Genomic DNA, 24,775 nt, shown 5'->3' on the forward strand with positions numbered 1-24,775 from the left:
GGTCCAATTTTTTTTTATGTCCCCAAATGAGAGGGACAAAGACCAGTGCATATAAGGTTCAGGGAGGTGTATTTTAGCTCAGATAATGGAGTTCAACAGAGGAGTGCAAAGCTGGTTGAAGATTAACCACCCACATGTACTCTTCCATGAGGTTTTCCAAAGTTGTTCTTCCCTCATCAGGCCTGGATGCTTATTTTGCCTTCTTTCTCATAGTATGTCATTCAAAATGGGTGAGGTTCTATCACAGAACTGAGAAACAAACAATGAGTCAGATTTAGATCTCTGTTAAAACACTAGATGTTTGCAGAGGATGAAGGGACCGCAGATAGCAATATAAACCAAGTGTTATGTTTGTAATTAAAAGAGCGAGTTTAGACATCAGACTGACGGTGCTTGTACTCTCAAGTCTTACCACCCTTGCAATCTTGGGCATGTTACCTAACTCTGTCAGCCTGAGTGGCTGCACCTTTTCCACGGGGTGGTAAGTCCTATGTGGTGGATTGCTGTGCGGAGCAAATCAGGCACTAGATGGGAAGCCTAGGCTTTACATATGATAGTCCTTGTGTAAGTTATAGCTGTTGTTATTGTTGAAATTAACATTTGTGGTCTTATATTCCAGGAAATATATTTCCTTTTCCATTAGACAGTCAAGTTCCTTGAGACCTGGGATGGTGTTTCATTTATCTTTGCTGTCTCTGCATTGCTTAACATGTGTTAGGTGTCCAATAATTATTGAACTAAGTAACTACATTTTATTGTTTCTCCCTATGACATTGCCAACATAACACAACTGGCCAAATATTAATAGAATTTCATTCTATTAATTTCTGTGGTTTCCAGGACCATAGCATCTAAAGGACCAAGATGAATCTGTGAAAAAATCTTTAATGCAGATTCAGCAAAAGGAGCACATTATCCATTAAAACAAATTAAAGAAAAATGTACATGTACAGAGATTCAGATAGCGTCGTTTTAGGCTCCCAAATGTCCATTTACTTGTGACAGCTGAAAACTAATTTAACAATAACTTCGTACTGTATTTATTTATTTCCATGGAAACTGTTTCCCTGTCTCTCTAGAATTTGAAGCCTTCTATGTAAGACGAATATCTTTATGAAAATCTACATGGTCTTATACATTCTGCCCCCTCCGCAGCCCTTACCTCTTGGATCTCATCTCTCAGCATTCTCCTCAGCATTCTTTCCACTCCAACAACCCTGGGAAACTTGTTGTTACCCAAATCCTCTAGGCATGACATCACCCCCACTGAGAATGCATGCTCTAGAACATAAGCTCCGTGAAGGCAGGTATTCTCTGTGTGTCCTACCTGGCAAACAGTAGGCTTTTGGTAACTGAAAATTATTCAATTAGACACAATGGCAGTGCATTAATGCTAGTGAATGTCAGAGCACAGAGCAAGGGGGCAGGGAAGGTGTTCTGCCAGGCTGCCTTCTTTAATGTGCTGTCAGGAACACTAATAATCATTAAAGAGCAAAAACAGTCATAAGGATACATTTCAATGATGATTGTGTACTGTGTGTCAGTCCATATATTTATCCCAACTTCTCTACCAGATGAGATAGCCATGATATCCATGAGGAAACTGAGTATTAGAGACAATCCAGTAAATTGCCCAAGGCCATGCACCTAGTAGGTGGAGAGGACAGGATCTTACTCTAGAGGATGAATTTAAAGATTTTATGAGCTTTATTTTCTAAATAGTGAGGTTTAATTTTCAACTTTTATTTTTAACTTCTTGCTTTATTGTGCATGGACAAAGAATGTAGCTTGTATATTCACTTCTGCCTTTTGGAATCCATCTAAGGTTTTCCTTGGTGGCTGGGTATGGGCTCAATCTTTAAATATTTCATTGAGTCTTGAAATGGAAGTTGCTGGATCCAAAGTTCAGTGTAATTGTCTATTAATTTAGGCTTATTAATTCTACTATGTAAATATTTTAGGTTATTATTTATAAATGCTTGGTCAAAGATTGAGACGGATATTAATATTTGAAAGTGATTCTGTTTTTTTTTTTTTTTTGTCTGTTTTTTGCCCCACTTCTTCTGTGTGCCTAACCATGTTTGTCTTTTAAGTTTTAATATCTAATATGGACATCGGTCTCAGACAACTGCTGTTATGATAAAATTCTTTCATTTTCAAATACTGAAGAAAAGAATGGGAAATGAGACTGAATCAAAGGAGAAGTAGGGAAGTGACTATAATGAAATAAACCCATGGAGGTGTCAACTTCAAATATCAACTCAAAGCCAAGTGGTGAAACGGGGTCAGTGTAGCGAGGCGATTAGGAGCAGTGGCTCTGGAATCAGGCTGCCTGGGATAAATTTCTACGGTACAGTTCAGTAGGTTTTCTTGGGCAAGTTAATAACTTCTCTGTTTCTGTTTCTTCAAGTGAAAAATGGTGATAATAAAATGGTGATAATACCTACCTAGGGAGGTTATTTTGAGGATTGAACACATTAACATTTATTAAATACTTAAAAGAGTGCTTAGCGCATAGCAATGTGTAAGTAACTGTTAGCTATTATCATCCTTCACAGCAGACTCCCTTTGGTCGAAAGTACTGTAGGACTTCCAGGCTTATACGTACAGTGTCATTTGTTCTGTTTCATTTAATCAATCCATCAGTGTTTGTTTATTGAGCTCCTACTGTTGGCAGGCACTGTGTTAGGTACTGGGAGTGTAATGGGCATAAAGTTACTGTGCTCATGGAGTTTACCACTCCATGATATACACAGACATGGATTAATTAATTTTATAAATTAGGGTAAAATTGTGGCCATGTTCAATGACATGGAGGAAAAGTACACAATGCTATGAGAGTCTATATGAGGGTATGGAATGTTAGACTAGTCTAGAGGGTCAGCTGTTGACCTTCCTGTGATATATTTGCAATATATGGCTGCATAACATATTGCTGCAAATTTAATGGATTAAAACAACAAACCTTTATTATCTCACAGACTCTGTAGGTCAGGAATTTGGCAGTTGCTTAGCTGGGTAGTTCTGGCCCAGCGCCCCTCATGAGGTTGCAGTCAGGCTGTCGGACAGGGCCGTAGTCATCTGAAGGCTTGAATGGGACTGGATGATCCACTTTCTTGATGGCTCATTCACATGGCTTTTGGCAGGAGGCTTCAGTTCCTGTCACGTGGGCCTCACCGTAGAATGTCTTGATATCCTCATGATATGGCAGTTGCCATCTACCAAAACAACTGATCCAAGAATATGAGCAAGAAAGAAGCCATAATTTCTTTAATCCTAGGCCTCAGAAGTCAAACATGTCACTTCCACCTTATTCTATTCATTAGAAGTAAGTTACTAAGTCCAGTCTACAGTGAAGGGGAAGACATTTAGGCTTCACCTTATAAAGAGAATGTTGAAGAATTTGTGGACATATTTTAAACTACCCCCTGAGGGGTAATTATTTTTCCTGAGATTGGCTAGTATGAGTTTTGAAGATATCCTAGACCAAGGGTTGACAAACTTTTCTATAAAGGGCCAGATCGAAACTATTTTCAGCTTTTCAGGGCCATATGTTCTCTGTCACAACCACCCAGCTCTGCCATTGCAGCATGAAAGCAGCCATAAATAATGTGGAAATCAATGCGCATAACAGCATTCCAATAAAACTTTATTTACCAGAAGAGATGGTGGGCTGGATTTGGTCTGTGGGCTGAAGTTTGATAACCTCTATAGACAAAAGGAAATAAAAGGGTGGAGTATTATTCCAGATGGAAATAACAGTATGTTTTAGAAAGAAGAGAATTATTGTGCATTTAAGATACCTAAAACACACTTGATCCTCCACCCCTCCATGTACTGAGAGGTTTATTGAAACACTATTTGTAATGGAAAAAAGAGTAGGAAATACTTATTTATAGAATTATTTATTTAATATTATTGACAAAGTTTGGAAACATAAATATTGTTGAGGTAAAAACCAAAATGCAAAAAAGCTTTGTGCAATAGAGAGTTGGTATTTCTGTAAAAAACAACATACTGTATTGTTAGCTTTATATTATTTATGAGGACATACATATGTAATGAAAGCACAAAAACATACATGAAAAAGATAGACACCAACTTCAAGATGATGGTTACTCTCTGAAAGGATAGAGGTGGGAAAGGTTGTGGGTCTTCAACAATTTCTCTTTCTGTTTTAGAAAAACTTTTAATTATGGTACAATACACATGATATAAAATTTACCATCTTAACCACTTTTAAGTGTACAGTTCAATAGTGTTAAGTATATTTACGTTGTTGTACAACCTATCTCTAGGACTTTTTCATCTTGCCAAACTGAAGCTCTGTACCCGTTACACAACTCCTCATTTCTGCCTATCACCACCCCTGGCAAGCACCATTTCACTTTCTATTTTGATGAGTTTGTCTACTCTAGATACCTATCATAAGTGAGATTATGCAATATCTGTCTTCTTGTGACTGGCTTATTTCACTTAACATAATGTCCTTGAGGTCTATCCATGTTGCAGCAAGCATTAAAATTTCCATCCTTTCTATAGCTGAATAATATTCTGTTGTACATTTACGTGGCATTTTGTTTATCATTCATTCATCTATGGACATTTGGGTTGCTTCTACCTTTTGGTTATTGGGCTAATGCAGCTATGAACTTGGGTGTACAAATGTAAAGCAGAATTTTTGACAAAATGAATGATTGATTAAATAGCACACTGTGCAAATATAGTAACCTGAGGCTCTTCTCTCCTCCTATTCTTCCACAGCACATTCTAGTTAGACTTTCACTCCTGCCATCCCCCAAACTGCTCTAGTTGAGGTCACTAATGACCTTGACTAAGTCCAGTGGTCAATTCTCTGACTTCATTCTATTGATCTCTCAGTGGCAATTGATATGGTGGCCACGCTCTCATTATGGACACAGCTTCTTCACTTGATCTCTAGGATGCCATGCTCCTCTTTCTCTTCCTACTCCACTGGCTGTCCTTCTCAGGCTCCTTTGCTGCTTGCTCCTCACTTCCTGACCCTTCACTCTTGGAGTACCCCTGTGCTCAATACTTTGATCTCTCTTCTTTCTATACTCAGCCCCTAGTTGATTCATCTAGGTTTTAAATACTCTCTATTCACTAATCCCAAAGTTGTCATTGTAGTTCTTACTTCTCCCCTCAAATCCACTCATCTATTTGATCACCTACTCAGCATCTTCACTTAAATGTTTAATATCATTACAAACTTAACACATACAAAACCAAAACTCTTAGTTCCCATAACTCCCACCTTTCCTTCCCAATCTTCCCTATCTTGGTAGTCCACTTCTATTCTTCCTGTTGTTCAGGCTAAGAGGCTTGGAGCCATCTTTTGCTTCTCTCTTTGGTCCTCAGGCAATCTATCAGGAAGCCAAGTCTGCCTCATATTCAAAACATATCTAAACTCAACTTCTTCTCCTTGCCTCCACTCTGCTACCATGGTCTAAGGCTCTATCATGCCTTGCAGGAGTTATTCCAGTTACCTCTAACTATCCCCAGTGGGTCTGTCCTTATCACCACCACCCTGAAACCATGCTGCAATACAACACTGGGAGTACTCCTTTAAGAAAGTGCCTCATATCATGGTTTGCCTTTGCTCAGACCTTCCAATATCTTCCCGTTTTTCACAGAGTGAAATCAATGTCCTCACGACAGACTCCAAATTGGAGCTCATCCTCTCATTCCCACCCACCCCGCACTTCTTTAGCTTTCTACTTTCCCTATCCCTCACGCAACTTCAGCCACACATTTAGCCTTCACTGTTCTCTCTGCCTGGAATATCTACACTGCTTGTTCCCTCATTTCCTTTAGATGAAGATTGTCCAGTCAGTGGCCTAGGGGTTGCATGCTACCAGGACGGCTTTGAATGCAGCCCAACACAAATTCATAAATTTTCTTAAAACATTATGAGATTTTTTTGTGACTTTTTTTTTTTAAGCTCATCAACTATCATTAGTGTTAATGTATTTTATGTGTGGCCCAAGACAATTCTTCTTCCAGTGTGGCCCAGGAAAGCTGAAAGATTGGACACCCCTGCTTTAGATCTTTGTTTAAGTGTCACCTTTTCATGAAGCTTTCTCTGACTACCCTATTGAAAGTTGTAATTGATCCGTGCCTCCCTAGTATTTCCCATTCTACTTCTCTGATTTATTTTCCTTTATAACATTTATAACAATGTGGTTTAGTCTCCTTTTAAAATTATCGTGGCTTTTCCACCACTGGAATCTGGAATTAAAAAAAAAACAAACAACTATGAAGGCTGGGATATTGGTCTGTTTGTTTCACTGCTGTTATTTCTTGTATCCCCCATATCAAATTTTTATTTGAGCATCTGAATATCCCATGTCTTAAGACTGACATGAGTTGATGTTTGAGATTATAGTATTCCTTTCCTGTCGATTCCTCCAATTGGTGTTGGTCCATAATAGTGGCAATTTTAAAACATGTCTTCAAATTCTTTGGCACTCCTTCCTTTAGGAAGCAGGCTTGTGACTGCTTCAACAGAGCATGACAGAAGTGGTGCTATAGGACTTTCAAGGTTAGGTAATAAAAGGCCATGTAGTTTCTTGCTCACGTGCGAGAAACTGACCTAGAATTCATGAGCATAGTACAATGGTGGTGGTCTGATGCCATTAAGTTTGAGGTGGCTTATTATACAGTAATAGATTTCCAGAACAATAATGGGAAAAGGCCAGATAAACATGATAATTACCTTTGGAATGAAAGTTAAGTTTTTAATTGTTGTTATTATTATTATTATTATTTGGTCTGTTGAAGAAAGTATGTGGTATGTGTGAACATTATTCTGCCAGGTTCATCTTGGAAGCTAGTGTCCATCCAGATTAACTCACTAGACTCTAGACTCTCATTAATGCCAAGTAGTATCATTCTGATGAACCACTTGAGATTTCATGCTCAAAATTCTAGCCTCTTCATATATTTTCATGTTGATCAGCTGAAGGAGCTAGCAGTTTTGCACTAGCTAAAGCCAACCTTCTCATGAAATTACAGGAAAATATATAATGCGGGGATTGATGTCACCGTGAGATATCAAATTTTGTGATGCTGCCAATTTTCTTCTCTTATTTTTTTCTGTTGTTTTTAAAAGTGAGAATGGGTGGGACTAGAAATACCAGCCGGAGGTCCTCATTTCAGAGTCAGCTGTCTATTAAAAATCTGAATAGTCTCAGAGCTGGAAGAGCATTAGACACCTATTCATAAAGCTCCTGATTCTGCGGATCAGAGAGGGGAAACAGCATACCCAAAGTCTCATGCTGGGACTGCAGGCTCCTGACCTTTGACTTCTAGTACAGTGCTCTTTCCTCTCAGTAAGTGGTTCTCAGCCCAAAGTCTGGTTCAAAGGTAAACTTCTGGGGTGCTGATCCAGGCTCTGTGAACCAGCTGACATGGTGCACACCATTTTGCTTGTATGTGCTTTTGTGTCCATTTTCAGAGAGAATCCACTCCTCCCATTTGATTTTTACAGAGATGTGACTCAGAAAAGTTTAAGTACCATTGCACTTCATGATTTAATAATACTGTCATGTGAAAACTATCACAGTAAGTTAAATCTTATACTCATTCATACCTATATGAGAGGACATCAAATTCTCCTGGGGAAATTCATTAATTGTTTAGGATTAGCGCATAATGGGTACATCTCTCAGATGGTTAGGGGCAGTTGGAGCCTCCAGCAACCAATTCATCCTACTGTCTGTTTAGAAAATTTGGCAAGCAATCACACGTTAAAATAACTTTGGTGATTCAAAAGCAACAAACAATACAGGACTAATAAGGTATTATTTTGCCTTGCAGCCTTTGCAGTTCTTAAAGCAGAGAGAGCTGAGATCTCTGTAGATAAAGCCTGAAAGCTCATAGGCTTAACTTAATAGAAGTTTATGTTTACTTCATATCACCATGCAATGTAGGTCTTCAGCAGCCTTTCAAATGATGTTTCAGAAGTGTGGGCTTCTTTTATCTTGAGGCTACACTGTCTTCTTGGATATTGAAGTCCTTCACTTCTAGCTAGTCATCACACAGCGGGGCCTGTAGTAGGGGGGGGGGGGGGGGGGGGGGGGGGAGGGATAGTGTTAGAAGATATACCTAATGTAAATGACGAGTTGATGGGTGCAGCACACCAACATGGCACATGTATACATATGTAACAAACCTGCACGTTGTGCACATGTACCCTAGAACTTACAGTATAATAAAAATAAATAAATAAAAAATAAAAACAAGTGTTCAAACAAAAAAAAAAAAAAAAGAGGGAGAGTTGAGGACTAGTTAGGAAGTTTTTATGAAAGTTGATTGAGTTGCACATTTCTAACCACATTCCACTGGCCAGAAATAAGTCCCATGGCCCCATCTAGGTAGTGGTTGTGGGGCCTCCTAGCGACAACTCTATAGTATGGAAGAGGAGCACAAACCTTCCTTGGGCAACTGGTCCTCTGCCACAGGGTGAGTATTATAATAATCCCAAATCTCAGAGATAGGTGAAGTGCTTGAGATGGGATTTTCAGACAGTCCATGTTGTCTGGATATAGATTACAATTTTCATTTACCTGGCACCTTAGGAATCAAGGTGATCCTCATAATCTATGAAGTCAGGGTTGAAAAATATTGTAATTAAGAAAATTACAATTCTTGGGTAATTGGAGATTTTATTTTATTTTTAAAGGAGTGACACAGAGGGTAAGGGCCCAATCTGGATTTTTAGCTGGTTTGTATTATAATATAATTTGTATAATTATAGCAAAGAGAACTCTGTTTCCATTTTTGCATAACTATTGCTACAAGTTTAGCTTTTTTATTGCATGTTTACCCTTGACAATGTTTTTGTGTTTGGCAGAAATTACAGCAGCACCTGCCTTTACCCTGGGGTTTTTATTTTCACTGTGTTGCTTAGTCGTTTCTTCATTATTTTTCCTTGTTTTATACAAGCTTAACCTCTCTCTTCAAGTTATAATTTTAATTCTGGAACTTGGAATTGTTATGGTATGAAATTATTATGAATTGCATTCCTGGCTTTTAAAAAGATGATTTCAGTGCCACCTGGCATCAGAATGGGTGATCTGTGAAATGTATTTCTTCTAACAGTTGCTACAGAGAAACTCTGACAAGTGACTTACTTTCTGTTTTCTTGTCTATGAGTTTTTATTGGTCCAGTGAACTCCAGCAATCTTGGAAATAATATTGAGGACCAAGTAGATTTTTCCTTTGTGGAGGTTGAAATCTCATAGGATCCACCCAATGCTATGTTGGCACTGGGTTGTAGTGACCCATGAAAGCTGGAAAAAAACCATATATTGATTCCAAATTGATTGGAAACTTGTTCTAATAACTAAAGTTACAAATTAAATATACAAACACACAATTAAATAAATTACATTAAAAACTCGTAATTTCCTAATTTCTTATTACACTTTACTATTATCTAAGATCTTGAGGTTGTTACATTTATTGTGTCTGTGTGGTAGAAAATATCATACAATGGGGGGTGCTATTGTGTTTCCCTTCCCAAGTCTGCATTCAGGGATGCCACTTGGGTAGCTTGATATTGACCATGGTGGGTGCAGGTTTTTTAAATTTCCGGCAGCCCACTGTGCTCACCATATACAACATCTTCATTTGGTAGTGCTGAGGCTTGAATGAGACAAGCAGTGCTAGGAACATCACAGATGCTCAATAAAGGACAGCTGCCTTAAGGTCCTTCCTTCAGAAAATCTCTGCCATTTCCAGAGTCCAAAAATGGTAGTGTTGCCAGATGATTGCGGTCCAGTGCCTCTAGAGGGACACAGGATCTCTTTGTATTTCTCTATTCATAAATGTTTGATAATAGTTGACTTCATCCCTTCCCAGGGATATGTTAGGGGAAAAAAATATCCTGACTGATGCAAGAGCATTTTGAATAGTTAGGAAGCATACTTCTCAAATTGGAGGTTGAGAAAGAGCTTTGTACAGGGTGGCTGATTTGTGCCAGTGATTAGTTTGAGAAGAAAATATGTGGCCGGGCGCGGTGGCTCAAGCCTGTAATCCCAGCACTTTGGGAGGCCGAGACGGGCGGATCACGAGGTCAGGAGATCGAGACCATCCTGGCTAACATGGTGAAACCCCGTCTCTACTAAAAACTACAAAAAACTAGCCGGGTGAGGTGGTGGCGCCTGTAGTCCCAGCTACCCGGGAGGCTGAGGCAGGAGAATGGCGTGAACCCGGGAGGCGGAGCTTGCAGTGAGCTGAGATCCGGCCACAGCACTCCAGCCTGGGTGGCAGAGCGAGACTCTGTCTCAAAAAAAAGAAAATATTATTTTCAGATTCCTGGTCCAGAGCTGTAGCATTAACTCCCCTACACTGGTCCTTGGACATATGCCCTATGTTCCACCTGTAAGATTTCTTGGGCCACTGGCAAATATAATAATAGCATAATAGGATGTGGGCAAAAGATTGCCTGCTTATCTTATCCTGGATAGGACTGTCTTTTATTGTGGGTCTTGAGTGTTCTGATAGCTTTTACATTAACGTGGCCTATCTTTTTTTTTTGGACAGAGTCTCATTCTGTCACTAGACTGGGGTGCAGTGGTGCGATCTGAGCTCACTGCAACCTCTGTCTCCCTGGCTTAAGTGATCCTCCTGCTTCAGCCTCCCAAGTAGCTGGGATTACAGGCACGCGCCACCATGCCCAGCTAATTTTTGTATTTTTAGTAGAGATGGGATTTCACCGTGTTTGCCAGGATGGTCTCAATCTTTTGACCTTGTGATCGGCCCACCTCGGCCTCCCAAAGTGTTGAGATTACAGGTGTGAGCCACCGCGCCCGACACCATGTCATATCTTTTTGAAGTGACAGTGATAGTAGATGACAGTGGTGGAGGTAGAGTTAATTTTAAATGCCTTTACTTGCAGAAAGCTAGAAATGATATTGATTCTCTTTTTTAACTCCTTTTTTTTTTTTTTAAGAAAAGTAAGTGTTTGTGATTCAGTGGTCCTGAAAGTCTAGAACTACCCCATGTTGACTCTAAATTGATTTTTGTGGAAGCAGAAGTAAGTATCGATAGAATTATTCCATAGGTGACCTGAATCAGCTGCGTGCGTATGTGTGAGCACTTTTGTTTACTCCTGCCAACTGCTCACTGTCCTAAACCTGTTGATAGTTAAGAAAATCCAAGTGTGATCTGAACACACATTGTCTTTATCTCTCTCTTCTGCTGAGGCAACTTTTCAAAGTCTCAACAGAAGTGTTCTTTTGAGGAGAAGCATATAAAAAGTGACCCTTCAAGATAAAAATTGTGATCGTGGTGTTTGCTTTTTACCTAAATAAATGTTCATCATCGTTACAGGGGTTTTTGGGTCCACATCTGGCTTTAACAATTTTTTTTCCTCCCCTCTAACACTGTTGGTACTAATGCCAATTTTAATTTCTTGGCATCATGATACATAAATATATCACCCACAGATGTGATTTTAAACAAGGACTGAAACTGTAAATTTGGAAGCAAGAGATTCACAGGGTTTCATCAAATCACTCTCAAAAGTGACACAGTTGTACTGAAATGGTTTTAAATTGCTCATTTCAAACCTACCTCGGTAGCAAAATGCCATGCGTGCAGCGGATTTGCAACCACGTTAGTCATTTTCTTTCCTCTGTTTCCTTGCTGTGTTTGTATTGGGAGCACAGAGTAATGTAATTTAGTAAATTATGATTTGATGGCTGGGCATCAGCCCCAGTGTTGAACAGTATTTGGATTATGATTACTTGCTGGCTTTGTCACAGTTGACATTAATTATTGATGGAAGTTTCAGAAATAGCGCATGTGCCAGGAGCTTTTCACTGGAACGCAGGCTCCAGGCAGGAGGGATGCTAAAGAGTGTGGGGGAAGAGGCACCTGTGGCTTGTTTATGTCTGTGCACAGGGGAACTGGACCCAGCAGGCTGTGTAGTACCTGTGTAAAGGTTATGGTATAACGGAAGGATGAACCGTCAGGCTTATTTCTATCGTGTTCCTCCCCAGGAATTGCACCGAAGAAGCCAGCTTCAGCCGGAGCCAGCCAAGACGAAGGCTCTTCAGACTGTCATCGAAATGAAGGTAGGAACTGTGTACTTTTGTCAGAAACAGTTATGCGTTGGGAGTTTGTTCTAACTTGGTGGTGCCTAATATAAACATGAAATGAACCTTGTGTTTTTCTCTAGGCACCCTGCTGGGTGCTTTACTTCTGAAATTTTTTACCTTCCTGGGCACATTTAATTTATTGGCCCTTTAATTAGGATTCCTTTTCTGGGCAAAAGAATAAAGGGCTCAAGAATCCATTGGCTGAAAGGAGCTGGGTTCCTTTGCAAAGCATGTCTAATCCTAGGGAGGTTTTGTGTATGTTTTAAAAGTAAAATTTTAAAACTATAGTAATTCTTTTCCTCCTATTCACATTACAATAAAAAGCACCTTTGAGAAATTAAGAGTTGGCAAAGGGAAGTTATTTTACATGCAGTGGTATTGTTAAATAATTAAAATTATGCTATCAGCAAAATTTTCAAAATTGAAATACTTTTCAAGAAAAAATACTTTCTTGTGACCTCTGTATTTTCTCCTAACCAAGTCTGGAAGTAATAACACTTTACTAAGTACTTGCAAAGTATCCTATTTAGCTGTGCAGGCATAGAGATACACTGTTTAAAGGAATAGAAAAATCCTTCTGAGAGGATTCAGGACATTTAAGGAATCATGAAGTAAATGAGCAAGCCCAAGTCATGATCTATGATTAAGAAACTGGTCTAAATGAAACTCAATTTCTTTGCTAGTATCTAGAAATTTGAAAACTTTTTATTTGCAGTCTTTGCCAGAAGGGTGCAAATAGTAAAGTATTTATCTCAATAATAAATAATTCTTGATCTAATGTGTTCCATTAAGAAACACTAAGTTTATAACCAAGATGTTTGCAATCTGAAAATTCCATGCTCAAGTTTAACATTCAGGGAGTCTGCTGGTCACCATGGGCCTGCAAGAGAATTCTAAAGCTTGCTGATAGGATGATGAGTCTTCTCAATCCTTCTTGCAGCATATGATTTTGAATTATCTGTCCCCAAATTCCCAAGTTTTGGGGGAAAAGAAACTAATATGAGCTCTTGAATTCTTGGCATGTGCAATTCTGAGTAGGGATTGTTTTTCTTATTCAATGACAACTTCTTCATCCAAGTGGATTTTTGTGAAAATGATATAGGTCATTTGCTTTAAAACTATGTGTCCCCCAAATGAGGTTACATGAGTCAAGGCACTCATAATGTATTTGTAGCATCTGGGTTTGAAAAATATATTTGAAGGCACCAAATGCCAATAGGATTAAAAATAATTATTAACCCTGGCTCATCAGTTGTTTTAAACTTATATAATTTAAACATTTTGAAAAGAAACTGAGCATTCTACACTGGGGAATGGTAGGCCAGTGGTTCATAATTCAGAGTTTATCCTCACTTCACATTGGAATCAAACCTGATACTTGGTTAAGGCTTAAAAAAAAGAAAAGAAAAAAAAAAAGGGAAAATGAAAAGACAAAAGGACAAAAGACTTGTTTTTTTTTTTTTTTTTTTTGCAAAGGGTGACTCAGTCCCCCTTCCACCCACCTCCACACCCACCTTGCAAGTCAGCACAAATAGTAATGGAGAAGAGGATGTATATATAATCTATTTCCAAATTATCATTTTTTTTTAAAAAAAGAGTGAGTTCCCAAGGCCTTTGAAAAAAACAGGAGAAACATCTCTTCTAATGTGGTGGATAGTTTCCTGGTAAATGTCTCCATACAAAGACAATTGGTACCTTTTTTGCGACTTTTTAAAGTAGAAAAATATGTTTGATCCTAGTTTGTTTCTAGCATTATGTTTTATTATAAAACAAAAAATTATAAATAAAAAACTCAGGTTATCTACATGGGAAGGCAGAGAAACTTGAATTCTAGGGCAAATTCATATCCTCATATTATCAGTAAATTGAACCTAGAGTTTTCCTTTTATGGATGGCAATGTTGCTGATTTGTAGGCATAAGGCATTTGTATTTTTAGGACAAATGAAGATCAATATAATTTTCAGGAAACTGATCCTCAAGTTTTTCTGTTGTTTTTTTGGTTGCCTCTTAATTTATAAAAGCACTGCCTTCTGTCTTGTCATCAGAGAAGTCTGGGTCCCATTAACATCTATCCTCAACATACCTAAATTGAGTTATGGAGGCAGCTGGTAGAGGGTCATCTCAGCCATGTGTATAGCTCAGGCTGGAGGCTGTGATCTCATCTGATTTTGTACATTACACCCCTGTGAAATTGGTGGGAATGTTGGAAGTTCATATTGTACAGGCTTTAGAGTTGACTACCAAATCGAACTGACCCTTCAGCCTAGTGAGTGGAACTTGAGACCCTGTTGTATTTTAGCCCTGGGTAAACATTGGTGTCATCTAGTGCCTTGATAGAATTTAAAATTAAGAAGAGATTTCTTGGCGGGGTGCAGTGGCTCACACCTGTAATCCCAGCACTTTGGGAGGCTGAGGCAGGCAGATCACAAGGTCGGGAGTTTGAGACCAGCCTGACCAACATGGTGAAACCCCGTCTCTGATAAAAATACAAAAATTAGGCCCGGATGCAGTGGCGCACGCCTGTAATGCCAGCCCTTTGGAGGCTTAGGCGGGCGGATCAGGTGGTCAGGAGATTGAGACCATCCTGGTTAACATGGTGAAACCCCGTCTCTACTGAAAAATACAAAAAATCAGCCGGGCGTGGTGGCGGGCGCCTGTAGTCTCAGCTACTCGGGAAGCTGAGGCAGGAGAATAGCGTGAACCCGGGAAGCGGAGCTTGCAGTGAGCCGAGATCGTGCCACTGCACTCCAGTCTGGGCGACAGAGCGAGACTCCGTCAAAAAAAAAAAAAAAAAAAATTTAGCTAGGCATGGTGGTGGGCACCTGTAATCCCAGCTACTCAGGAGGCAGAGGCAGGAGAATCACTTGAACTTGGGACGGGGACGTTGCAGTTAGCCAAGATCTTGCCACAGAACTGCCTGGGTGACATTGTGAGACATTGTCTCAAAGAAAAAAAAAAAGAAGAGATTTCATAGACTAAATTGGGCTCAGAGATTATCCCTATTTGTTTCTTGCTTTTTAGAGGAACTATTTTATTTTATTTTTATTTTATTTTATTTTTTTTTTTTTTGAGACGGAGTCTCGCTCTGTCACCCAGGCTGGAGTGCAGTGGCCGGATCTCAGCTCACTGCAAGCTCCGCCTCCCGGGTTTATGCCATTCTCCTGCCTCAGCCTCCCGAGTAGCTGGGACTACAGGCGCCCGCCACCTCGCCCGGCTAGTTTTTTGTATTTTTTAGTAGAGACGGGGTTTCACCGGGTTAGCCAGGATGGTCTCAATCTCCTGACCTCGTGATCCGCCCGTCTCGGCCTCCCAAAGTGCTGGGATTACAGGCTTGAGCCACCGTGCCCGGCCGCTTTTTAGAGGAACTAAGGGTGAGCTTCAACCCCCATTGTCCCCATGTACACACTTTGCATAAACTCACAAAAGACTTTTGTTGTGAAAGTCTGTGAAATCTTGCCTAAATTTAAGCACTATTTAGAACCACAGTCTGGTAGTTCTAGATTTTTGTGTACCCCCCTCCCACCGGACTTTGGAGTTGTGAAAATGTGTTTTTCTGGGGTGAACCTTGGGAAATATCATCTGCTTGCATCAAATTGGGGGCAGTTCTTTTGCAGACATCACATCTACTACCAGCCAGTTGAGCCTGGGAGCTAAAGTTACCTGAATGAAAAATGCAAGGAAGCCAAGTGAATAAAGTTATTTGTAATTTATCTTCTTGCAGGAAGCTTCAACTTTTAATTTTGATCCTGTTTTGGTCTGGCAGGTATGTTCCAAGTTTGCATGTAGAACATTGTGTGTGTTTCTTGGAAAATTAGTTTCTTGTAGGTATTGCAGTGCTCCTCCTTCTTTTGCTTTTGTGTCTAAAGATTCTTTACTAAGCGCTTCTTTTCTGCTCTTGTGGATAACCGTCAATAAGAATGGCAGTTAAAAGGCTTGTTTTCTCTTTTTTCTTTCTTTAATGCTAATTCCTTTGAAAGAATGTGTAACTTATTTTTATTATAAATTTGACATGACATAAACATGACGTCCAAAAGTTTTACTTTCTTGTGTCATTCATAAAGCCATTTTTTTTTTTAAGAAAATGAATGACAGTAATGGCAGTTCTTGTCAAATAATCTCAAACCCCTTTTTCATTGTGAGAACTTTTAAGTGAAGGAAAATCTATTTCTAAGTGGCTAAACTCAAAAGGAAATTTATTGGAAAAAAATTTACTGGCAAAAAACAGGGGTATTACTTTGGGCATATCTTGATCCAGAGGCTCAAAAGATGTTAGCAGATCCCATTTTCTCTTATTCCATCCCTTATCTTGTCTGCCTTCATGTGAGCTCTATTTTCAGGCACCCTTTCCCTGACTATGAGCAAATGGCTACAGCAGCTCCAACAATCACAAATGGAAGGGCAGGGAGAATGTTGTGCTTTTTAAAAAATGTAAAAACCCAACCCTTAGAGTAATAATAATTACTGAGATTACACATAAAACTTCACTCCAAACTTAGCAGCTGACGCTGAAAAGAACATACATAGAGTTTTCTAGATCTCATTTGCTTAAAACATTAAATGATATTCTTTGGGAAAAACAAACATTTTGCTAGTACAGCAGAAACTATTAGATTTTCAGCAGAATTTATCGAAGAAGACATATATGAGTGACATAAGGGTTTTAGTAAAAATTTCAGAATATGTGCTTGATTTGGTGAACTTGTTAACTAAAGTGGATTAAGAAGCCAGAGGCATAATGTGAAGTTAAAAGCAGTATTTCTGTGGTAATTGAAGTGAGGATTGTGGGTATTTAACTTTCCAGTCCCATGGTCAGCGAGAGCACTTGTGTGCCTTGAGTTGTTCCTCTTGAGTGACATTTGTCCCCACCAGGCTTTTTTTTAATTGGAAGTAAGTAGTAAGCAAAGTAAGACTGAGTTCCTCTAAGTTGCTGAAGTGTAAGTGGTACTATTGGTGAAAGAATATGATTTTGCATTCAGGTACAACTTTAATGCAGAGGTTAATTTTTTTGTTATAAAAATAAGACTTTACTTTGTCTTTGTGCCCAGGCAGATAACTGTTGTTCTGCATGGAGCTGACCTGCAGCTGGGTTAAGTTTCACTTAAAAGGTATCTTGGTATTTGGTCAAATTTAGCCCGCTTAGTTCCACAAAATATGAAAGGGATATACTGGAACACTGTGAAGCCAAGAACTACTACTTGGCAACTTTCCTGAGTTTCATGTAACTAGGAAGGGGAGAGAGTTCAAAGGCAAACCTAGACTACTGAACACAACCCAATACCCATTGTGAACTTGTCTGAGTCCTGGAATTTGGTCAGGGACACTATGAAGTAGCTGACACTTCTTTGACTGTAGGGCCTACCTAGGTTTATTTCATTTACCTCCTTCTCCCAGGATGCTGTGTTCATATGAAATTTGTACCAATCCCAGTTTTTCTAGTAAAGCAATTGTGATGATGGCTTTTAGGCCTTAAGAGTCTGCCCCTGCTCCTTTTGTGGCTATTAAAAACAATAACAGCACTAACAACAACAGTGCCACCTGCACCAGCAGTAATACCCAATGACAACAACATCACTACCACAAATGAGGGCTACAGCACTTGATGTGCAATAAACCTGTGAATAGGCACAGTTATCTCCATTTCACAGATGAGAAAGCTACGGGTTAGAGAGGATAAGCAACCTGCCCGTGGTCCTGCGGCTAGTCAAATTGGCAGCTGAGATTTCAACATAAGTTTCCCCTCAAAGCTCTTGCGCTCTTTACGCCTTCTTTTTGCCTTTACTAAAGATAAGCCATAGGTTCAAATGCTTTTTCTTTCAATATTTACTTTGGAAATTGTGCCTTGAGGTTTGCATCCCAGAATGGGTAGAGACAGCTCATGAGAGACAGAGTGGCTTATGTGATATTTTTGGAAAGGTGCAGAGGTGTACTTTGTGCTAAAAGGTAAAACTCGTTCTTTTTACATGTATGTGTTATCATGACTCTAAATAGGGCTCCAAATATGTATGTTACAGCCAACATATGCCCTGTTTCTCCCCCTGCATTTTAAGTCTTGCTCTGAAGTCTTTTTTTTAACAGCCTGGTGTGATAACTTGTTCAAACTTGTAAAGGACTGCGTATTTTGATGTGCAGTGTGCATTTACAATATTAGAATTATCCTTTAGCTTATTTTTTTTTCCTTGGGAAATTTCTTTACCTTCTCATTTTCCAACTGGAACCCCCAATATAAAACAACAACAAACCCCTTTATCCCATTTAACTATTTGCCTTAAATAATGGGCAAAATGTGAGTTTTAAGTGATGGTCAAGTCAAATGTTAGCTCTGGATGATATATGGTTGTCACTTAGAAGCAAGTAAGATATTTTTTTAGAAGCAAGTAAGATTTTTTTTAGAAGATGAGAATTCTTTCCCTTTCCTCCCAAACTCTTCTTATGATGTATTTGACTCTAAATGTTTGACTAAATGTTGACAGTCAATAATTCCTGCTATTACCCAGGTTAGTTTTTGTGAATCTAACTCCTGAAGTTGAATCATAAGCACCAGGGTTTACTGAGCAACTATTTTGAATACAGCACCATGGTGAGACTTTCAGAAAAACTGAGCTCAAAGTATTTAAGGAGCTAATGGAATGAAGTACATAAACCAGGTTATAAAGTGACTTAAGAAGGGCAAATGAGCTATGAGGAGTCAAAGGATATCAAATAAGAGAAGAACATAGAATGCTTTCTGGAGGAGGTAGCATTTGGAGAGAGCCTTGAAAAACTGGTATGATTTTGGTAAAGGGGAATATGGTTTATAAACAGTGGAAACTATAAGAGCCACGAGTCTAGTAAGTATAAGGAGTGTCTTTGGAAGAACAAATCATTCAGTTTGGTTGAGAGAAGACATTGTAAGTTTAAAAGCTGTGGTAGATCACATTAAACCAATAGAAAAAGAAGGTAGCGAGAAAGAAATAGTAAACATAAAAGCTAACATTAAATAAATAGAGAATAAACATATACTAGAGAGGAGCACCAAAGCTAAGTGCTGTTTCTTTGAAGAGATTAACAAAAATAACAAATCCTGGTTAGAATCATCAAGAAGAGTAGAGACAGCAAAAATAACCAATATCAGGGATGAAGGGAGGCATCACTATAAATCTTATTAACATTAAAAGTATGAGAGGATTTTATTAGCAACTTATGATAATAAAGTTGAAATTTTAGATAAATGAAAAAATTCTTTTAAAAACACAACTTGTCAAAACTTGCTCAAGAAGAAATAGAATATCTGAGTAGTCTTTTATATTAAAGGAAATGATTCTATAATTTAAAATCTTACCACCAAACTAAAAACCTAAAAACCCAAACCAAACAGAAACAATTAGAAGCCCAGATGGCTTTTTTCAGTGAATTGTACCAAATGTTTGAAGAGGAAATGAAATCAATCGTACAGAAACTCTTCCAGAATAGAAAAAGAGGGAGCATTTCCTATCTTGTTTTATGAGGCCAGCATATGTTTGATATTCATACCCAGCAAATATATTACAAAAAAGGAAAATTACAAGCAATCTCCTGAGTAAACACTGATGATAGAAAATATCCTAGTGAATTGAACTCAATGACAAATAAATGACATGACCAAGTGGTGTTTATTTTAGGAATGTAAAGTTGGACTGATATTTGGCTATCAATCATGTTATCCACTAAATTAAGAAGATAAAGGAGAAAATGAATATAATTCATAGGTACAGAAAAAGCATTTGATAAATGCAACATCCATCCCTGGCCCCCAAAAATGTTTGTAAGAAACTCGCAAGTAGAGGATTTTCTTAATCTAATAAGAATAGTTACAAGAAAGCTTTCGGTAATATCATGTTCAATGGTAAAATGTTGAAAACTTTCTCTATGGTATAAGGAATAAGACAATATGCCAGTTACCATCACTTCTTTTTTTTTTTTATACTTTAAGTTCTAGGGTACATGTGCACAATGTGCAGGTTTGTTACATATATATACATGTGCCATGTTGGTGTGCTGCACCCATTAACTCATCATTTACATTAGGTATATCTCCTAATGCTATCCCTCCCTTCCCCTGTACCCCCTCCCCACAATAGGACCCAGTGTGTGATGCTCCCCTTCCTGTGTCCAAGTGATCTCATTGTTTAATTCCCACCTATGAGTGAGAACATGCGGTATTTGGTTTTCTGTTCTTGTGATAGTTTGCTGCGAATGATGGTTTCCTGCTGCATCCATGTCCCTACAAAGGACACAAACTCATCCTTTTTAATGGCTGCATAGTATTCCATGGTGTACATGTGTCACATTTTCTTAATCCAGTCTGTCACTGATGGACATTTGGGTTGATTCCAAGTCTTTGCTATTGTGAATAGTGCTGCAATAAACATACGTGTGTATGTGTCTTTATAGCAGCATGACTTATAATCCTTTGGGTATATCCCCAGTAATGGGATGGCTGGGTCAAATGGTATTTCTAGTTCTAGATCCTTGAGGAATCGCCACACTGTTTTCCACAATGGTTGAACTAGTTTACAGTCCCACCAACAGTGTAAAAGTGTTCCTATTTCTCTACATCCTCTCCAGCACCTGTTGTTTCCTGATTTTTTATTGATTGCCATTCTAACTAGTGTGAGATGGTATCTCATTGTGGTTTTGGTTTGCATTTTTCTGATGGCCAGTGATGATGAGCATTTTTTCATGTGTCTGTTGGCTGTATGAATGTCTTCTTTTGAGAAGTGTCTGTTCATATCCTTTGCCCACTTTTTGATGGGGTTGTTTGTTTTTTTCTTGTAAGTTTGAGTTCTTTGTAGGTTCTGGATATTAACCCTTTGTGAGATGAGCAGATTGCAAAAATTTTCTCCCATTCTGTAGGTTGCCTATTCACTCTGATGGTAGTTTCTTTTGCTGTGCAGAAGCACTTTAGTTTAATTAGATCCCATTTGTCAATTTTGGCTTTTGTTGATATTGCTTTTGGTGTTTTAGACATGAAGTCCTTGCCCATGCCTATGTCCTGAATGGTACTACCTAGGTTTTCTTCTAGGGTTTTTATGGTTTTAGATGTAACATTTAAGTCTCGAATCTATCTTGAATTAATTTTCATATACGGAGTAAGGAAAGGATCCAATTTCAGCTTTCTACTTATGGCTAGCCAATTTTCCCAGCACCATTTATTAAATAGGGAATCCTTTCCCCATTTCTTGTTTTTGTCAGGTTTGTCAAAGATCAGATGGCTGTAGATATGTGGTATTATTTATGAGGGCTCTGTTCTGTTCCATTGGTCTCTATCTCTGTTTTGGTACCAGTACCATGCTGTTTTGGTTACTGTAGCCTTGTAGTATAGTTTGAAGTCAGGTAGTGTGATGCCTCCAGCTTTGTTCTTTTTGCTTAGGATTGTCTTGGCAATGCGGGGTCTTTTTTGGTTCCATATGAACTTTAAAGTAGTTTTTTCCAATTCTGTGAAGAAAGTCATTGGTAGCTTAATGGGGATGGCATTGAAACTATAAATCACCTTGGGCAGTATGGCCATTTTCACAATATTGATTCTTCCTATCCATGAGCATGGTATGTTCTTCCATTTGTTTGTGTCCTCTTTTATTTCACTGAGCAGTGGTTTGTAGTTCTCGTTGAAGAGGTCCTTTACATCCCTTGTAAGTTGGATTCTTAGGTATTTTATTCTCTTTGAAGCTATTGTGAATGGGAGTTCATTCATGATTTGGCTCTCTGTTTGTTCCTGGTGTATAAGAATGCTTGTGATTTTTGCACATTAATTTTGTATCCTGAGACTTTGCTGAAGTTGCTTATCAGCTTAAGGAGATTTGGGGTTGAGATGATGGGGTTTTCTAAATATACAATCATGTCATCTACAAACAGGGACAATTTGACTTCTTCTTTTCCTAACTGAATACCCTTTTTTTCTTTCTCCTGCCTGATTGCCCTAGCCAGAACTTCCAACACTATGTTGAATAGGAGTGGTGAGAGAGGGCATCCCTGTCTTGTGACAGTTTGCAAAGGAATTGCTTCCAGTTTTTGCCCATTCAGTATGATATTAGCTGTGGGTTTGTCATAAATAGCTCTTATTATTTTGAGATACGTTCCATCAATATCAAATTTATTGAGAGTTTTTAGCATGAAGGGCTGTTGAATTTTGTCAAAGGCCTTTTCTGCATCTATTGAGATAATCATGTGTTTTTTGTCTTTGGTTCTGTTAATATGCTGGATTACATTTATTGATTTGTGTATGTTGAACCAGCCTTGCATCCCAGGGATGAAGCCCACTTGATCATGGTGGATAAGCTTTTTGATGTGCTGCTGGATTCGGTTTGCCAGTATTTTATTGAGGATTTTTGCATTGATGTTCATCAGGGATATTGGTCTAAAATTCTCTTTTTTGGTTGTATCTCTGTCAGGCTTTGGTATCAGGATGGTGTTGGCTTTGTAAAATGAGTTAGGGAGGATTCCCTCTTTTTCTATTGATTGGAATAGTTTCAGAAGGAATAGTACCAACTCCTCCTTGTACCTCTGGTAGAATTCGGCTGTGAATCTGTCTTGTCCTATACTTTTTTTGGTTGGTAGGCTATCAATTTCAGAGCCTGCTATTGGTCTATTCAGGGATTCAACTTCTTCCTGGTTTAGTCTTGGGAGAGTGTAAGTGTCCAGGAAATTATCCATTTCTTCTAGGTTTTTCTATTTTATTTGCGTAGAGGACTAGAGAAGCAAGAGCAAACACATTCAAAAGCTAGCCGAAGGCAAGAAATAACTAAGATCAGAGCAGAACTGAAGCAGATAGAGACACAAAAAACCCTCCAAAAAATCAATGAATCCAGGAGCTGGTTTTTTGAAAAGATCAACAAAATTGATAGACCGCTAGCAAGACTAATAAAGAAGAAAAGAGAGAAGACTCAAACAGACGCAATAAAAAATGATGAAGGGGATATCACCACCGACCCCATAGAAATACAAACTACCATCGGAAAATACTATAAACACCTCTACGGTTACCATGAGTTCTATTGGATAATGTTATGGACATCCTAGGTATAAAAACTAGAAAGAAAAAAATAAAACCATTTTTATTCACAAGTACCATAATTGTGTCTGTGGAAAATATCAGTGAATCCATATATACAATATTAGATTAGTAAATACATTTAGCCAAATGGCTGGTCAGTATTTTAAAATGAATCTTATTTCTACATACTAGTTATAAACAATTAGGATATGAAATTGAGAAAACAATATCACTTACACTGGTATTAAAAAACCCCAAAGATATAAGAGCAAGTCTAACAATGGCTATACAAGACCTAATTTAAATGAACAGGTACAAAACATAACTAAATGTAGATAACTAAAAGTTTTAAACAAGTGCAACAGCTGTCAGCAGTAGGGTAGATAAAACAGTAATGGAATATTCATGCAATGAAATGCTATATGGCAATGAGAAGGACCCAGCTATTGTCATATGCAATAGCATAAATGAATACTACCCCCAAAATAATGTTGAAAGAAGCCAGCCACAAAAGAACATATATAATATATGTTCCCAAAACAAGCTAAACTAATTGGTAGTATTAGATGTCTGTATAGTAATTAATTTGAAGAAGAGGAGGGAAAAGTGAATGTTGGGAGGGCCAGGAAGGAGGTATCTGAAGTACAGGTAGTATTCTTTTTCTATTATATTCTGTTTTGTGATCTAGTTGGCCCAGATGTGTTCATTTGATCACAATTCATCATTCTGAAAACCTACGATTTGGGTTCTTTCTAATATTATATTGATACTTTAATTAAAATATTCCTTTAAAAATAAAGGAAAAGGCCGGGTGCAGTGACTCAAGCCTGTAATCCCGGCACTTTGGGAGGCCGAGACGGGCGGATCACGAGGTCAGGAGATCGAGACCATCCTGGCTAACACGGTGAAACCCCGTCTCTACCAAAAAAAATACAAAAAAACTAGCCGGGCGAGGTGGCAGGCACCTGTAGTCCCAGCTACTCGGGAGGCTGAGGCAGGAGAATGGCGTAAACCCGGGAGGCGGAGCTTGCAGTGAGCTGAGATCCAGCCACTGCACTCCAGCCTGGGCCACAGAGCGAGACTCCGTCTCCAAAAAAAAAAAAAACAACAACAACAAAAAAACAAAAATAAAGGAAAAATAATTCATCAATAAAAAGATAACTCAATTACAAAACTGGGCAAAGGATTTAATTAGACATTTCTCCAAAGAAGAATACAAATGGCCAATAAGGACATAAAAAATACTCAGCATCATTTGTTATTAGGGAAATACCAATCAAAACCAGCATAACATACAACTTCTCCCATAACCAGGATGGCTAAAATAAAAAAGACAGACAATAATGAGTGTTGAGGAGGATGTGGAAAAATTAGAACTCTCATATGTTGATGGTGGGAACATAAAATGGTAAAGCCCACTTTGGAAAACTGTTTAGCAGTTTCTCAAAATGTTAAACATAGAGTTACCACATGACCTAGAAATTTCACTTATAGGCACACACCCAACAGAATTGAAAACATATGTCCACACAAAACACTGTTCACAAATGTTCATGCTACCATTATTTATAATAGCAAAATGCTAAAACAACCCAAATGTCTTATCATCTGATATATGAAGAGACAAAATAAGGTATA

The 24,775-nt window shown here is 38.5% G+C and overlaps 1 protein-coding gene across 2 annotated transcripts in view; it reads left to right on the forward strand.

Annotated features, from left to right (window-relative positions):
* The window catches only part of ERC2 (ELKS/RAB6-interacting/CAST family member 2), a 970,858-nt gene that overhangs the window by 283,499 nt on the left and 662,584 nt on the right, over nt 1-24,775 (forward strand). For both annotated transcript variants that reach the window (XR_003306672.2, XM_026446958.2), the window contains exon 4: nt 12,030-12,104. Coding sequence is in view for 1 of the 2 variants with exons in the window: in XM_026446958.2 (XP_026302743.1) it covers nt 12,030-12,104 (75 nt within the window). In the remaining variant the exon portion in view is untranslated. The remainder of the gene's footprint in view (nt 1-12,029; nt 12,105-24,775) is intronic.

Source organism: Piliocolobus tephrosceles, chromosome 2 (assembly GCF_002776525.5).
Source record: "Piliocolobus tephrosceles isolate RC106 chromosome 2, ASM277652v3, whole genome shotgun sequence".
Taxonomy (NCBI): Eukaryota; Metazoa; Chordata; class Mammalia; order Primates; family Cercopithecidae; genus Piliocolobus; species Piliocolobus tephrosceles.